The sequence below is a fragment of the Panthera tigris genome, chromosome B4, assembly GCF_018350195.1.
Source record: "Panthera tigris isolate Pti1 chromosome B4, P.tigris_Pti1_mat1.1, whole genome shotgun sequence".
In the NCBI taxonomy this organism is placed as follows: domain Eukaryota; kingdom Metazoa; phylum Chordata; class Mammalia; order Carnivora; family Felidae; genus Panthera; species Panthera tigris.
Window position 1 is genome coordinate 24759275 of NC_056666.1, and position 17684 is coordinate 24776958.

At 38.5% G+C, this 17684-nt stretch overlaps 1 protein-coding gene across 14 annotated transcripts in view; it reads left to right on the forward strand.

Moving 5' to 3' along the window:
• LOC102960429 (ankyrin repeat domain-containing protein 26) overlaps positions 1 to 17684 on the forward strand; it is a 136212-nt gene that overhangs the window by 23962 nt on the left and 94566 nt on the right. For 12 of the 14 annotated variants that reach the window (XR_006219702.1, XR_006219701.1, XR_006219703.1 and 9 more), the window contains 4 exons: positions 342 to 378; positions 12048 to 12120; positions 15009 to 15069; positions 15178 to 15380. Coding sequence is in view for 10 of the 14 variants with exons in the window: in XM_042991280.1 (XP_042847214.1) it covers positions 342 to 378; positions 12048 to 12120; positions 15009 to 15069; positions 15178 to 15380 (374 nt within the window). In the remaining 4 variants the exon portion in view is untranslated. The remainder of the gene's footprint in view (positions 1 to 341; positions 379 to 12047; positions 12121 to 15008; positions 15070 to 15177; positions 15381 to 17684) is intronic. The other 2 variants (XM_042991279.1, XM_042991286.1) reach the window with 1 other exon arrangement.

A 17684-nucleotide genomic window follows, 5' to 3' on the forward strand; every position in this document is an offset into this window, starting at 1 on the left:
CTAGTTTAAGTTTGACATTGTCAGCTTATGATAATCATTCTCCTAACGATACCATTTTCCTCCAGTGTCATAGGGTCAGTCAGGTATGGTCACTGTAAACATCAGTTCACTTGTAGGTATCAAATTCGATAAAAACCATTCTTGCTTTTGGTCAGTATAGAAGAGAAAGTAAGATTTCTTAGTGCATTAAGCCTACCAGTCGTATAATTACCATTCAGTGTAGTGTGGTTTCCAGGTGTGGTCCCAAAGGAATACTTTTTAACAAATCATTAGCTGTACACTTTTAATTTCCTATATTTTTTCTAATGTTGATTTAAAATGTATTTTTCTTTTTCCTTTAGTAGAAGATAAGAATTCTGAGGAAGACTCTTTAACCAGGTAGGATTTTTATGGATTTTTAAAAATGACATTTGTTGGGGCACCTGGGTGGCTCAGTCGGTTAAGTGTCTGACTCTTGATTTCAGCTCAGGTTTGTGAGTTCAAGCCCCATGTCGGGTTTTGTGCTGACAGCCTGCTTGGGTTATATTCTCTCTCTCTCTCTCTCTCTCTCTCTCTCTCTCTCTCTCTCTTCTCTCTCAAAATATAAATGAAATGAGAATTATGTGTTGCCTAAGGGAATGCAGAGAAAAAAGCATTTGTTGAGTGTTCTATCCTGGACTAGACACTGTATCATATGCTTAACATCTGTTAAATTATATAGTCATTGTATAGCTTTGCAAAGTAGCTGTGTTATTGTAGCCTACTTTTTATTACTTTGGCAGCTGTGGTTCACGGAGGTTGATTACTCGACCCATGATTCCATTGTTAATGAGTAGCTGACCCGGGGGTTTGCCTGTCAGCCTGTGTAGCTTCCACATCCATTCTTTGGTTCCTCAGCACCACTGGGATTAAGATACCGATCCTAGTCAGATCAACTCAGAATGTCAAAATTAATGATGTATGAACTCTAATTTAGAGTGTTCTTAAGAAACCAGGTGAGTCCAAGGATTTGCCCTAATATATTTGACCACTAGTGATAACTAGAAGTAATTAGTGCAGTGGTAACTAGTCTCTTGTTTTTACCATCAGAGATTTTAGGGTGGATCTCAGCTATGGCCATGGTATCACAGCTTTTCCATAAGGAAGATCTAATCAGGCAGGTTCTTAGATGTAGTGGTATCTCCTCTTCTTGAGATGAATTAGTTTTCTGTAAGTGAAGGATATCTAGGTGTAGACCATGTTACGTTAATTAAATTCAGCATCTATTTAGAGGATATTTCTTTTTTTTTTTTCAGTATATGAAATTTATTGTCAAATTGGTTTCCATACAATACCCAGTGCTCATCCCAAAAGGTGCCCTCCTCAATACCCATCCCCCACCCTCCCCTCCCTCCCACCCCCCATCAACCCTCAGTTTGTTCTCAGTTCATAAGAGTCTCTTATGCTTTTTTTTCAATATATGAAATTTATTGTCAAATTGGTTTCCATACAACACCCAGTGCTCATCCCAAAAGGTGCCCTCCTCAATACCCATCCCCCACCCTCCCCTCCCTCCCACCCCCCATCAACCCTCAGTTTGTTCTCAGTTTTTAAGAGTCTCTTATGCTTTGGCTCTCTCCCACTCTAACCTCTTTTTTTTCTTTTTTCCTTCCCCTTCCCCATGGGTTTCTGTTAAGTTTCTCAGGATCCACATGAGAGTAAAAACATATGGTATCTGTCTTTCTCTGTATGGCTTATTTCACTTAGCATCACACTCTCCAGTTCCATCCATGTTGCTACAAAGGGCCATATTTCATTCTTTCTCATTGCCACGTAGTACACCATTGTGTATATAAACCACAATTTCTTTATCCATTCATCAGCTGATGGACATTTAGGCTCTTTCCATAGTTTGGCTATTGTTGAAAGGGCTGCTATAAACATTGGGGTACAAGTGCCCCTATGCATCAGCACTCCTGTATCCCTTGGGTAAATTCCTAGCAGTGCTATTGCTGGGTCATAGGGTAGGTCTATTTTTAATTTTTTGAGGAACCTCCACACTGTTTTCCAGAGTGGCTGCACCAGTTTGCATTCCCACCAACAGTGCAATAGGGTTCCCATTTCTCCACATCCTCTCCAGCATCTTAGTCTCCTGATTTGTTCATTTCGGCCACTCTGACTGGCGTGAGGAGATATCTGAGTGTGGTTTTGATTTGTATTTCTCTGATAAGGAGCGACGTTGAGCATCTTTTCATGTGCCTGTTGGCCATCCGGATGTCTTCTTTAGAGAAGTGTCTATTCATGTTTTCTGCCCATTTCTTCACTGGGTTATTTGTTTTTTGGGTGTGGAGTTTGGTGAGCTCTTTATAGATTTTGGATACTAGCCCTTTGTCCGATGTGTCATTTGCAAATATCTTTTCCCATTCCGTTGGTTGCCTTTTAGTTTTGTTGGTTGTTTCCTTTGCTGTGCAGAAGCTTTTTATCTTCATAAGGTCCCAGTAATTCATTTTTGCTTTTAATTCCCTTGCCTTTGGGGATGTGTCGAGTAAGAGATTGCTATGGCTGAGGTCAGAGAGGTCTTTTCCTGCTTTCTCCTCTAGGGTTTTGATGGTTTCCTGTCTCACATTCAGGTCCTTTATCCATTTTGAGTTTATTTTTGTGAATGGTGTGAGAAAGTGGTCTAGTTTCAACCTTCTGCATGTTGCTGTCCAGTTCTCCCAGCACCATTTGTTAAAGAGACTGTCTTTTTTCCATTGGATGTTCTTTCCTGCTTTGTCAAAGATGAGTTGGCCATACGTTTGTGGGTCTAGTTCTGGGGTTTCTATTCTATTCCATTGGTCTATGTGTCTGTTTTTGTGCCAATACCATGCTGTCTTGATGATTACAGCTTTGTAGTAGAGGCTAAAGTCTGGGATTGTGATGCCTCCTGCTTTGGTGTTCTTCAAAATTACGTTGGCTATTCGGGGCCTTTTACGGTTCCATATGAATTTTAGAATTGCTTGTTCTAGTTTCGAGAAGAATGCTGGTGCAATTTTGATTGGGATTGCATTGAATGTGTAGATAGCTTTGGGTAGTATTGACATTTTGACAATATTTATTCTTCCAATCCATGAGCAGGGAATGTCTTTCCATTTCTTTATATCTTCTTCAATTACCTTCATAAGCTTTCTGTAGTTTTCAGCATACAGATCTTTTACATCTTTGGTTAGATTTATCCCTAGGTATTTTATGCTTCTTGGTGCAATTGTGAATGGGATCAGTTTCTTTATTTGTCTTTCTGTTGCTTCATTGTTAGTGTATAAGAATGCAACTGATTTCTGTACATTGATTTTGTATCCTGCAACTTTGCTGAATTCATGTATCAGTTCTAGCAGACTTTTGGTGGAGTCTATCGGATTTTCCATGTATAATATCATGTCATCTGCAGAAAGCGAAAGCTTGACTTCATCTTTGCCAATTTTGATGCCTTTGATTTCCTTTTCTTGTCTGATTGCTGATGCTAGAACTTCCAACACTATGTTAAACAACAGCGGTGAGAGTGGGCATCCCTGTTGTGTTCCTGATCTCAGGGATAAAGCTCTCAGTTTTTCCCCGTTGAGGATGATGTTAGCTGTGGGCTTTTCATAAATGGCTTTTATGATGTTTAAGTATGTTCCTTCTATCCCGACTTTCTCAAGGGTTTTTATTAAGAAAGGGTGCTGGATTTTGTCAAAGGCCTTTTCTGCATCGATTGACAGGATCATATGGTTCTTTTCTTTTATTAATGTGATGTATCAAGTTGATTGATCTGCGAATGTTGAACCAGCCCTGCAGCCCAGGAATGAATCCCACTTGATCATGGTGAATAATTCTTTTTATATGCTGTTGAATTCGATTTGCTAGTATCTTATTGAGAATTTTTGCATCCATATTCATCAGGGATATTGGTCTGTAGTTCTCTTTTTTTATTGGGTCTCTGTCTGGTTTAGGAATCAAAGTAATACTGGCTTCATAGAATGAGTCTGGAAGTTTTCCTTCCCTTTCTATTTCTTGGAGTAGCTTGAGAAGGATAGGTATTATCTCTGCTTTAAACATCTGGTAGAACTCCCCTGGGAAGCCATCTGGTCCTGGATTCTTATTTGTTGGGAGATTTTTGATAACCGATTCAATTTCTTCACTGGTTATGGGTCTGTTCAAGTTTTCTGTTTCCTCCTGATTGAGTTTTGGAAGAGTGTGGGTGTTTAGGAATTTGTCCATTTCTTCCAGGTTGTCCAATTTGTTGGCATATAATTTTTCATAGTATTCCCTGATAATTGTTTATATCTCTGAGGGATTGGTTGTAATAATTCCATTTTCATTCATGATTTTATCTATTTGGGTCATCTCCCTTTTCTTTTTGAGAAGCCTGGCTAGAGGTTTATCAATTTTGTTTATTTTTTCAAAAAACCAACTCTTGGTTTCGTTGATCTGCTCTACAGTTTTTTTAGATTCTATATTGTTTATTTCTGCTCTGATCTTTCTTATTTCTCTTCTTCTGCTGGGTTTAGGCTGTCTTTGCTGTTCTGCTTCTATTTCCTTTAGGTGTGCTGTTAGATTTTGTATTTGGGATTTTTCTTGTTTCTTGAGATAGGCCTGCATTGCAATGTATTTTCCTCTCAGGACTGCCTTCGCTGCATCCCAGAGCGTTTGGATTGTTGTATTTTCATTTTTGTTTGTTTCCATATATTTTTAAATTTCTTCTCTAATTGCCTGGCTGACCCACTCATTCTTTAGTAGGGTGTTCTTTAATCTCCATGCTTTTGGTGGTTTTCCAGACTTTTTCCTGTGGTTGATTTCAAGCTTCATAGCATTGTGGTCTGAGAGTATGCATGGTATAATTTCAATTCTTGTAAACTTATGAAGGGCTGTTTTGTGACCCAGTATATGATCTATCTTGGAGAATGTTGCATGTGCACTCGAGAAGAAAGTATATTCTATTGCTTTGGGATGCAGAGTTCTAAATATATCTGTCAAGTCCATCTGATCCAATGTGTCATTCAGGGCCCTTGTTTCTTTCTTGACCGTGTGTCTAGATGATCTATCCATTTCTGTAAGTGGAGTGTTAAAAGTCCCCTGCAATTACCACATTCTTATCAATAAGGTTGCTTATGTTTATGAGTAATTGTTTTATATATTTGGGGGCTCCCGTATTCAGCGCATAGACATTTATAATTGTTAGCTCTTCCTGGTGGATAGATCCTGTAATTATTATATAATGCCCTTCTTCATCTCTTGTTACAGCCTTTAAAGTCTAGTTTGTCTGATATAAGTATGGCTACTCCAGCTTTCTTTTGACTTCCAGTAGCATGATAAATAGTTCTCCATCCCCTCACTCTCAATCTGAAGGTGTCCTCAGGTCTAAAATGAGTCTCTTGTAGACAGCAAATAGATGGGTCTTGTTTTTTTATCCATTCTGATACCCTATGTCTTTTGGTTGGCACATTTAGTCCATATACACTCAGTGTTATTATAGAAAGATATGGGTTTAGAGTCATTGTGATGTCCGTAGGTTTCATGCTTATAGCGATGTCTCTGGTACTTTGTCTCACAGGATCCCCCTTAAGATCTGTTGTAGGGCTGGTTTAGTGGTGATGAATTCCTTCAGTTTCTGTTTGTTTGGGAAGACCTTTATCTCTCCTTCTATTCTAAATGACAGACTTGCTGGATAAAGGATTCTCAGCTGCATCTTTTTTCTGTTGATCACATTGAAGATCTCCTGCCATTCCTTTCTGGCCTGCCAAGTTTCAGTAGAGAGATCTGTCACGAGTCTTATAGGTCTCCCTTTATATGTTAGAGCACGTTTATCTCTAGCTGCTTTCAGAATTTTCTCTTTATCCTTGTATTTTGCCAGTTTCACTATGATATGTCATGCAGAAGATCGATTCAAGTTACCTCTGAAGGGAGTTCTCTGTGCCTCTTGGATTTCAATGCCTTTTTCCTTCCCCAGATCAGGGAAGTTCTCAGCTATTATTTCTTCAAGTACACCTTCAGCACCTTTCCCTCTCTCTTCCTCCTCTGGAATACCAATTATGCATAGATTATTTCTCTGTAGTGCATCACTTAGTTCTCTAATTTTCCCCTCATACTCCTGGATTTTTTTATCTCTCTTTTTCTCAGCTTCCTCTTTTTCCATAACTTTATCTTCTAGTTCACCTATTCTCTCCTCTGCCTCTTCAATCCGAGCCGTCATCGTTTCCATTTTATTTTGCATTTCGTTTAAAGCATTTTTCAGCTCCTCCTGGCTGTTCCTGAGTCCCTTGATCTCTGTGGCAAGAGATTCTCTGGTGTCCTCTATACTGTTTTCAAGCCCAGCGATTAATTTTATGACTATTATTCTAAATTCACTTTCTGTTATATTATTTAAATCCTTTTTGATCAGTTCATTGGCTGTTGTTATTTCCTGGAGATTCTTTTGAGGGGAATTCTTCCGTTTGGTCATTTTGGATAGTCCCTGGAGTGGTGAGGACCTGCAGGGCACTTCCCCTGTGCTGTGGTGTATAACTGGAGTTGGTGGGCGGGGCCACAGTCCGACCTGATGTCTGCCCCCAGCCCACCGCTGGGGCCACAGTCAGACTGGTGTGTGCCTTCTCTTCCCCTCTCCTAGGGGCGGGATTCACTGTGGGGTGGCGTGGCCCGTCTGGGCTACTTGCACACTGCCAGGCTTGTGGTGCTGGGGATCTGGCGTATTAGCTGGGATGGGTAGGCATGGTGCACGGGGTCAGGAGGGGCAGGCTTAGCTTGCTTCTCCTTAGGTGATCCACTTCAGGAGGGGCCCTGTGGCAGCTGGAGGGAGTCAGACCCGCTGGAGGGGTGGCTCTGCAGAAGCACAGCGTTGGGTGTTTTCGGGGAGCAAGCAAGTTCCCTGGCAGGAACTGGTTCCCTTTGGGATTTTGGCTGGGGGATGGGCGAGGGAGATGGCGCTGGTGAGCGCCTTTGTTCCCCAACAAACTGAGCTCTGTAGTCCGGGGGCTCAGCAACTCTCCCTCCCTTTGTCCTCCAGGCTTCCCGCTTTCCGAGCAGAGCTGTTAACTTATGACCTCCCAGATGCTAAGTTGCGCTTGCTGTCGGAACACACTCCGTCCGGCCCCTCCACTTTTGCAAGCCAGACTCGGGGGCTCTGCTTGGCCAGCAGGCTGCCCCTCTGCCCCGGCTCCCTCCTGCCAGTCTGTGCAGCGCAGCGCCTCTCCGCCCGTTCCTACCCTCTTCCGTGGGCCTCTCGTCTGCGCTTGGCTCCAGAGACTCCGTTCTGCTAGTCTTCTGGTGGTTTTCTGGGTTATTTAGGCAGGTGTGGGTGGAATCTAAGTGATTTCCAGGACGCGGTGAGCCCAGCCTCCTCCTACGCTGCCATCTTCCACTGCATCGAGGATATTTCTATCTGATCTCTGTTTTCTAACTTCCCAGTCTGGTTTTCCCTTTGGGCTAGTACCCTTGACTAGTTCTAGGAAGCTTTTTCTTTTTTTGTAGACTTTTCCCCCATGACTTTTCTGTACTATGTTTTTGCTTTTCTACGTTCTTCTCTGCTTTTCTTGGTATTTCTTTTTTTTCCATTATTTTTTCCACTTCTGCCAACTAAGGACTCTCCATTTTTCCAGAGGCCAAATCAAAAGCACATAGAATCTCAAGATTTAGGAAACCTCAGAGATTAATTCATAAAAATACCCTCTGGTATTTCAACCCATGTTTAACCTCCTTGCCAAATGGTTGTTTACATGGAGAATTTGAAACTCAAAAGAGATTGAAGTGACCTATTTGGATATGATAAGTGACAGAAATGACGTTTAAATTCAGGTTTCTTTCTTTCTTTTTCTTTTTTTTCATTTTACAGGCAAATGTTTTAATAATAGAAAGCTGGGGAGTGGGCCTAATGAATACAATGAAGGAGGGTAAGAATTGAATTAGCAGAGGAGACCAGGTTTCAAGAAGAACAACACTGAGTTGGATAGGAATAAGAGTTTTAGATAAGATGTCAGAATATTGGGGTTTATGCCAAGTTAGATAAAGGTGAATGACAGGAATTAAGGACCCAGGATTGTGGGAGTTGTTTAGAAAGGCATATTCAAATAGAGAGTTCAAGAGGGTCCTGAACAGGTTTCTGCTTTTGTGTGTGTTGGTTTCATTGAAGGTGCGAGCATACCTCAGATTTTCTGATGAGAGATTAAAAATCATTTGAGCTGCTGGGAAGAGTCTGTTTACAGCAAATAGAAATATGATATCATCTACCTCCACCCCAACTTAGGGAGGATGGCTTAGATCCTTTCAAGGAATTGGGGGTGGGGGTGGGTGGAGATTCTGAACTATAGAGATGTATGGCCCAAGGCAAGCTGTCTCCTCACTCCGCCTCTTTTCCTAAGTCTGTGATGCCCTTCCCATGTACCTGTAGGGCTGGGCAGGGGTAGGACTGACTTGTCAAATCAGTAAGGGAGCTTCATCTGGGTAGGTGATAACATGCCCATGTTGAGGTGACTGTGGATGACTGAGACTCCCAATTAGCTTGTTCTCCAGGAGCAGGACATGGCTCCTACCCTCGGTCATTTGAGCCCATCCTTGTTTTAGGAGTCTGTGCCTTCACAGGCTAAAGATTTAAAGGTTGGAGAATGCCACTGAACCGTGCTGAAGAGTGATGTAGGAGTGGGAGCTCATAGGGAAGAAAATATTCAGGCAGTGTATAGAGAAATAGAGGCACAACTACCAGGACTATTTTTATAGCAGTCTCTCTCCTTGGGTATCTGAATGCCCCTGAAGGTTTCTAAGGTCTTGCTAGTTATATGGTCTTAAATAAAGCAAGACCAGTGTAGGAAAAAAGTTGGACTTGATAATTTTTAATCTTTTAATCTCTGGTTAGTACTTCCACTAATAACATAGAAACTTGTTCTTTAACTTTGGTATATTTACTTAAACTGAGGTCTACTTGACACACAATGTAATATGTGATTCAACAACTCTGTATGTTACACTATGCTTGCCATAAGTGTAGCTCCCATCTGTTAATGTATAATGCTATTACAATACCACTGACTATATTCCCTATGCTGTACCTTTGATGCTTGTGATTTACTCTTTCTATAACTGGAAACCTGAACTTCCCTCTCCCCTTCACCCATTTTGTCCATCTCCCAACCTCCCCTCCCTTTGGCAAGTCAATTTTCTGTATTTATGGGTCTGTTTCTGCTTTTTCTCTGTTCACTTGTTCCCTTTTTTAGATCCTACATATAAGTGAAATCATATAGGATTTCCATCTAGGTATATCCATGATGTTGCAGATGGCAAGATCTCATTCTGTTTTATAGCTGCGTAATATTCCATTTGTGTGTGTGTGTGTGTGTGTGTGTGTGTGTGTGTGTGTGTATGTATGTGCGTGTGTGTGTGTGGTCTGTTCATGTATTGGTGGACACTTGGGTTGCTTCCATATCTTGTCTATTGTAAATAATGCTGCAATAAAGATAGGGGTGCATATATGTTTTCAAATAAGTATTTTCATTTTCCTTGGGTAAATAAATACCCAGTAGTGGAATTACTGGATCATATGGTATTTCTATTTTTAATCTTGAGGAACCTCCATACTGGTTTTCACAGTGGCTGTCCCAATATACATCCCATCACCAGCGCACAAAGGTTCTTTTTTCTCCACACCCTTACCAACACTTGTTTTTTGCACTTTGAATTTTACCCATTCTGACATGTGTAAGGTGATAAGTCATTGTGGTAACTTTTATACATATAATTTTCAACCATTTCAGAGAATTCCCTCCCTGTCACACTTGGTTATAGAAACTCAGACTGGGCCTTTCCTGGATATTTCATAGGTTAGAACAGGTGGAGGCAAAATAGATGAGTGAAAGCTTTTTTAAAACAGGGTCCAAATTTTGAACAACCTGTTTGAACAACCTGGAAACTATAAAACACTGATGAAAGAAATAGAAGATGATGGAAAGAAATAGAAAGACATCTGATGCTCATAGATTGGAAGAATACATATTTTTAAACTGTCTACACTACCCAAAGCAATCTAAAGATTTAATGCAATCCCTATCATTTTTCACAGAAGTAGACAAACAATCCTAAATGTTGTATAGAACCACAAAACACCTTGAGTGGCCAAAGCAATATTGAAAAAGAAAAACTGGAGGTATCACAATCTCAGATTTCAAGTTTTATTCCAAAGCTGTAGTAATCAAAACAGTATGGTTGGTACTGGCATAAAAATAGTCACATAGCTCAGTGGAATAGAACCAAAAACCCAGAAATAAATCCACAACTGTATGGGGAGTTAATCTTCAACAAACAGGAAAGACTATCCAGTGGGGGAAAAAGCAGTCTCTTCAATAAATAGTGTTGGTAGAACTGGACAAGCCTCATGCCAAAGAATGAAACTGGACCAATTTCTTTACCATACACAAAAATAAACTCAAAATGAATTAAAGACTTAATATGAGACCTGAAACCATAAAAATCCTTGAAGAGAGCACAGGCCGTCATTTCTCTGACTTTGGCTGTAGCAACATTTTTCTAGTTATGTCTCCTGAGCCAAGGGAAGTAAAGTAACAATAAACTATGGGGACTACATCTAAAGAAAAAAACTTTTGCACAGTGAAGGAAACAGTCAAAACTAAAAGGTACCCTATGGAATGGGACCTATCCAGTAATGGGTTAGTGACCTATCCAGTAATGACCTATTTGCAAATGACCTATCCAGTAATGGGTTAGTAATCAAAATGTATGAAGAATTCATGCAACTCAACATTCTTCTCCCCAAAAAAAGCCCAGTTTACAAATGAGCAGAAGACATAAAGAGACATTTTTCCAAAGACAACACACAGATGGTCAACAGACACATGAAGAGATGCTCCTCAAAACTACAAGGAGTTACCACCTCACACCTGTCCCAGTGGCTAAACTCCAAAACACAAGAAGCAAGTGTTTGCGAGGATGTGGAGACAAAGGAAACCTCTTGCACAGTTGGTAGAAATGCAAATGGCTGCGACCCCTGTGGAAAACAGTATGGAGGTTCCAACCAAAAATTAAAAACAGAACTATCCTGTGATCCAGTAATTGCACTACTGGATACTAACCAAAAGAATACAAAAACACGAATTCAGTGGGACACTCGTGCCCCTGTATTTATTGCAGCATTATTTACAATAGCCAGCGCAAGTGTCCATTGACAGATTAGTGAATAAAGAAGTTGTATGTGTGTGTGTGTGTGCATGTGTGTTGGTGTATGTATAGATATATACATGTATATCTATATATGTATACCTATATATATAGGTTATATATAAGGTATATATATATAAGATATATATATAATATATATTATACCATATATATATAAATATATAAATATAAGGTATATATCTATACCTTATAGATCTTATATATCTATATATATAGATCTTATATAGATCTTATATCTTATATAGATCTTATATAGATCTTGTATCTATATATATAGATCTTATATATCTATATGTTACCACATATACATATATATGTATATCTATATATACATATATAGATATGTATAGATATATATATATAGATATACATACATACACACGCACACAATGGAATATTACTCAACCACAAAACAATGAAATCTTGCCATTTGCAATGACCAGGATGGAGCCCGAGAGTAGTATGCTAAGCAAAATCAGAGAAAGACAAATACCATATGATTTTACTCATGTAGAATTTATAAAACAACAAATGAGCAAAGGGAGAAAAAAAAGGGAGAGACAAACCAAGAAATAGGCTCTTAACTGCAGAGAACAAACAGATGGTTACCAGAGAGGAGGTGAGTGGTGGGAGGGGTGAAATAGGTGATGGGGATGAAGGAGTGCCCTTGTCATGATGAGCACGGGATGAGTATGGAATTGGTGAATCACTATATTGTACAACTTAAACTAATAAAACACTGAATGTTAATATTACTGGAATTAAAATAAAACTTAATGAAAAAACATGCCAAATTTTAATTATATCAAGAAACATGGTTGAATAAACAGCTGGCCTTTCACTTCAGTTTTTAAAAATAAATGAACATGTTTTTGTTGTATATTTTTGTTCTAAAGGCTTTCCGACAAACCTGGTATTGATGATTCATGGCCTACATCAGATAGCGAAGACTTAGATTTTGGTACCAAGGTAAAGTACTCTCTTGTGAAACTCACTTCCCTGCTCTGAATTTAGTTTTCTGCATTATTTACTCTTAAAATTTAACAGTAGCCTTTTTGTCATCATTTTATGTTTGTAATGGAAAGTTAGCAAGAACAAACCATTTTACAGATACATGACACGTTGAATTTTTTGTTTTGTTTTGTTTTGTTTTACTTTGGTAAATAGTAGAGGTGGAGGCTGATAAAAGAATGGGCTGGAAAATATATAATGACCGTAAAATTATATTGGGAAAAGCTTTCCCATAATGGAGAAAATATGACATTTGATTAAGGATAAGGATTCTTACTGTGATACTAACCTGACTGATAATACTCATGCCTAAATGAAATCTTATTGGATCCAATTATCTATTGTGGGTTTCCTACCCCCCACACCTCCCTCTGGGCACTTTTTTTTTGGTGAGATACAGGATTTTCCTTTGTCTCTATCTTTTGTTCTACATTTAGAGTAAAATAATACTAGAAAATGTAGAAATTTAGATGTTTAAGTTATTTCTCAACATTTATCTTACAAAGGTGTTTCCCTGTATTTTTGAAATAACTCCATGAAGAGTAAGTTAAAATTCTGCATCTACCTGAAGAATACATGTTTTGCTTAAAATAGTAGCTCTATGAGCAGAGGCTCTTCATAGCCAAGTTGTAAAATTTCTAATTTCAGAGATCTTTCATATTCCAGCTTTTAAAAATATCTAGTCCTAGTCCTTGTGTCAGATTCTAAAATTTAAAGTTTCAGACATTTGATATTTATTTAAATGTTCATTTTGAGGCCCCTAAATCATTATAAGCTGCTGGAGGTTAGGAAACATAATTGTGTATCTCCTGGAGCTCCTAGAATAAAGTCTTGCTTGGAAGAAGCAATTTAATATTTTTGAATGTTGAATAAATGAGCAGGGAAATGGAATTCCGTATAATGGAATTTGAAAAGTAACATAATATGCATAATATGTAATAATTAAATATGTGAATTTAATAAATAAGGCTTCAATTTATATTCCATTTTAGTGTTTAATATTTATAAACTCAAATGAATTATATTGAGGAAATCAGGAGTTACATAAGAAAGAAGGTTACAGTATATTTTTTAGTATCTTCCAATTGTGAGCTTAGAATTTTAGATAAAAATTCCTCAGCTTTTTTTTTTTTTAACCCCATCTTTATCCCATTAGATACATCCTTTGAAGGTATACATTTCTTCCTAGAATTCTCATTCCCAATTCTTTCTCCATATTGAACATTGATGTGTTGGGCACCTTTCTTTTTCTGTTTTTTTGTTTGTCTAGTAATAATTTATAGCTTTTAGGAAGTGATAGATGACCACTAATTGAACAATTTATTTTATAGTGAAAAAATTAAATTCTTTATTACAGTATTTATAACCAGATAACTGTAGAGTGATAAAAGTCAGTATTATTAGGGATATACTATGAATAAAAGCCTCTGTTTTACATATATATTATATATATATAACTTAAAAAGTTTAAAAGAGACTATTGTTCATAGTATATTTGTAATCGTATTTATATACCTGTTGAAAAATATATGTGTTTTCCACTTACCTTATTTTGTTCACATTTTTCCTTTTTTCCTTGTCTTAATCTCATTCTTGATTGATTGCTCGTATTTTATTTTTTTTTCCTTTTTTCCTCTTCTCCCCCATGCTTTTTTATGTATTTTTTATTTCCTTAAAGTTTATTTATTTTGGAGAGAGAGAGAGAGAGAGAGACAGAGTGCAAGCAGGGTAGGGGCAGAGACAGAGGGAGACACAGAATCCAAAGCAGGCTCCAGGCTCGGAGCTGTCAACACAGAGCTCATTGTGGGGCTCAAACACACAAACCGTGAGATCATGACCTGAGCTGAAGCTGGATGCTTAACTGACTGAGCCACCTAGGTGTCTCCCCCACCCCCACCATGCTTTCTTTTAATGGTTTACTCCTACCCTAAATTTCTTTGCAGAAAACATTTCTTTAGTGTCTGTTCTTTTAGTACATCTCTTTCTGTCTCCATTGTCAACATATTTGGTTATGGCATCTATTGTCTGTGTGTGGTTTTCATCCATGACTCATTGCCCCACAAGGTTTATTATTCTTTTTTTCTCTTTATTGGGAGGAGCTGAACTAAATTTTGGGGTATTGTTTTTATGTTTTTGGAGAGAGAGAGAGAGAGAATGAGCACGTGCTAGTAGGGAGGTGCAGAAAGAGAGGGAGGGAGAGAATCCCAAGCAGGTTCCGCGCTGTCAGCACAGAGCCTGACATGTGGCTTGAAGCCCTCTAACCGTTGAGATCATGACCTGAGCTGAAATCAAAAGTTGGTCACTTAACTTACTGAGCCACCCAGGTGCCCCAGAAGGAGCTAAATTTAAACGGTCATTTTTATCTTTAGGGTTTTGACAAACAGAAGCAACTTAAACTGTTTGCAATTCCAACTTACCTACATAAGATACTACTAAAAAGTAAATTTTTATATTTTCTTTTACAAGAGATAATTCATGGAAATATAAATCATGCAAATATTTCAAAATATAACACATTTAAATTTCTTAGTGTTAGTTTTTTAATATACTTTTAATTACCTAGGGATAAGTTTTTGTTTTAGGTTACTTTGAAAGTATTTGTATAATAATCAGTTAGAGGTAAGGAAAGTAATGTTTTGAGACTACCTATGAGATCTCTCGTAATCCTTATCACATGAGAAAATGTCGACTGGTTATAGTAAATGGCATAACTGAGATTGAATCTACATTTAAATGATTCCAAAGCCTGTGTTCCTTGTGCAATGGTGCTCATTTGGTAATGGTGAATATTACCATTTAATCGAATTAGATTCTTGTAATCCTTAAAGCTATTAATTCTTTTCTAGAATGTCCCGAAACCAAGTGTAGCAAAGCTACTGCATTCTTCTGGGCAATTCATGAAAAACAGTAAGCTATTGGAAGACTTGTATTATTCACTAATTCTTGACCATTCTTGTGTTATTCACTAATTTGAAGTTACAGATATTTTCATGTCCTCTTTTGTTTTCTACTAAGTGAGAGCAAAACGTGGCTCTGTGAAAGCAGAAGGTGGAACATTATCTGAGGACAATAATCCTGATTCTGAAAATGAAGATGTGGGTGAAACTCTTTCCAAACCACCAACCAGAGATTATGGCGATTCTCTTCCTATTTTTCCATCAGCTAAATCTCTTCTAAAACCTTCTCTCAAGACGTTAGCTGTCCTTGGTCTTCCAAAGGTGAGTTGTTTTGTTTTATTCCTCTCCGCCCCCCCCCCCCCCCCCCCCCCCCCCCCCCCCCCCCCCCGCCCCATACCATCCTCTTGCTCCTTGTAATGATGAAAAGGATCTTAGGAAGAAATGGAAGTCCTCAAGATCATAATAGAAAACAGTGTAATGACAACAGAGAGGAAGGTACAGGATTGAGATTTATAAAGGTTGGTGGGAGTAAAAAATTCTCAGGTATGCCTTTATGGAAGCAAAGAAATAGAAGGCAGCTGGAAAGAACAGCTAGATGCATATGAAGATGAGGAGGGAGATGAAGGGGAAGAATTCATTTCAGAGGGGTGAGATGAATTTAAAGTATGAAGAGTTGAGAGAAAGTATTATAAAAACACACCAGCAATGGTGGGATTAAGGGGGAGCAGATACTCTTTAAATTATAAAGCATGGGAGAAATTATTTTAAGTGCAAATTAAGAAAAAAAAAAAAGCCAGGTAATAAAAAAAAATGCTTAGACTCTTCTGAATGACTTATAGCTGATTTTTGTGAAGAACTGGAAGAAATTTTTGCCCTTACATTTAAGTTTAATAAAGGTGATATCCTATATTTAGTTTAGCAAAACCTGTGTTTCTAAGGAATGCAAAGTGAAACCTGTTTTAGGCCATACCAGATTTATTGCGAATTTTCAGTTTTTGGCTATTGTCTTTCTTGGGGTTTCTTTTTTTTTTTTTTTTCTTTTTTTCTTTTTTTTTTTTTTTAATTTTTTTTTAACGTTTATTTATTTTTGAGACAGAGAGAGACAGAGCATGAACGGGGGAGGGGCAGAGAGAGAGGGAGACACAGAATCCGAAGCAGGCTCCAGGCTCTGAGCCATCAGCCCAGGGCCCGACGCGGGGCTCGGACTCATGGACCGTGAGATCGTGACCTGAGCTGAAGTCGGATGCCCAACCGACTGAGCCACCCAGGCGCCCCTTTCTTGGGGTTTCTAACTTAACTTACTGTGTGGTATAATCTTGGTATATTTTAGGTCTTTTTGAGTAGAAAGAGAGGAAATAAACGTTTATTCTTTTCATTAAATAAAATTTCTGGTTATGTAAATAAGGTTCTTTATCCATGAAATGAAAAACTAAATTTGAAGCTGCAACACTGAATTTGTTTTTTAGCTTATTTATTTATTTTGAGAGAGACAGCAAGCAGGGTAGGGGCAGGGAGAGAGGGGAGAGACAGAATCCCAAACAGCCTCTTCATTGTCAGCACAGAGCTCAACACATAACTCAGACTCACAAACTGCGAGATGTCGACCTGAGCCCAAATCAAGATGCTGAACTGCCTGAGCTACCCAGGTGCCACTTAAGCTGCAAACTCTTAAAGAAAAAAATATAAAACATGTTTTCTGCATTCTGATTTACCTTTTTTAATTTTAAATTTTCAAATGTTTATTTGAGAGAGAGAGAGAGAGAGAGAGGCAGAGAGAGAGAGACAGACAGACAGACAGAGAATCCTAAGCAGGCTCTGTGCTGCCAGTGTCGAGCCTGACACAGAGCTTGAATAACCTGAGCCAAAATCAAGTTGGACGCTTAACCAGCTGAGCCACCCAGGTGCCACTCTTTTTTTAATAGTATCTGCATAGAATAGACACATACACACATACCAAATGAATGAACTCAAAATGTATAAATTTTTGTCTAATATGAACTCTTTGTCATGATAGAATCATAAGACAGGAAAGGTTGCCACGAGAGTATACAAAATTCTTTCTAGAAGATGATTTTTACTTATTCGAATATCTCCAACAATAGATATAATGCCCTTCTGAATCTGTTCATACAGTTTTTGCTTTAAAATCAAGTTTGTCTGATGTAAGTATGGCTACTCCATCTTTCTTTTGACTTCTAGTAGCATGATAGGTGGTTCTCCAAAGCTTCACTGTCTTTTCTTTTACAAAAAAAAAATTTTTTAAGTTTATTTATTTTTGACAGAGACAGAGTACAAGCATGAGCTGGGGAGGGACAGAGAGAGAGAGAGGGAGACACAGAATCCAAAGCAGGCTCCAGGCTCCAAGCTGTCAGCACAGAGCCTGATGCAGAGCTCCAACTCATGAACTGTGAGATCATGACCTGGGCCGAAGTCAAACGCTTAACTGACCGTGCCACCCAGCTGCCCCCCAAAGCTTCACTTTCAATCTGCAGGTGTCCTCAGGTCTAAAATCCGTCTCTTATAGACTGCATATAGATGGATCTTGGTTTTTTTTTTTATCCTTTCTGGTACCCTGTGTCTTTTGATTGGGGCATTTAGTCCATTTATATTTAGAGTGATTATTTT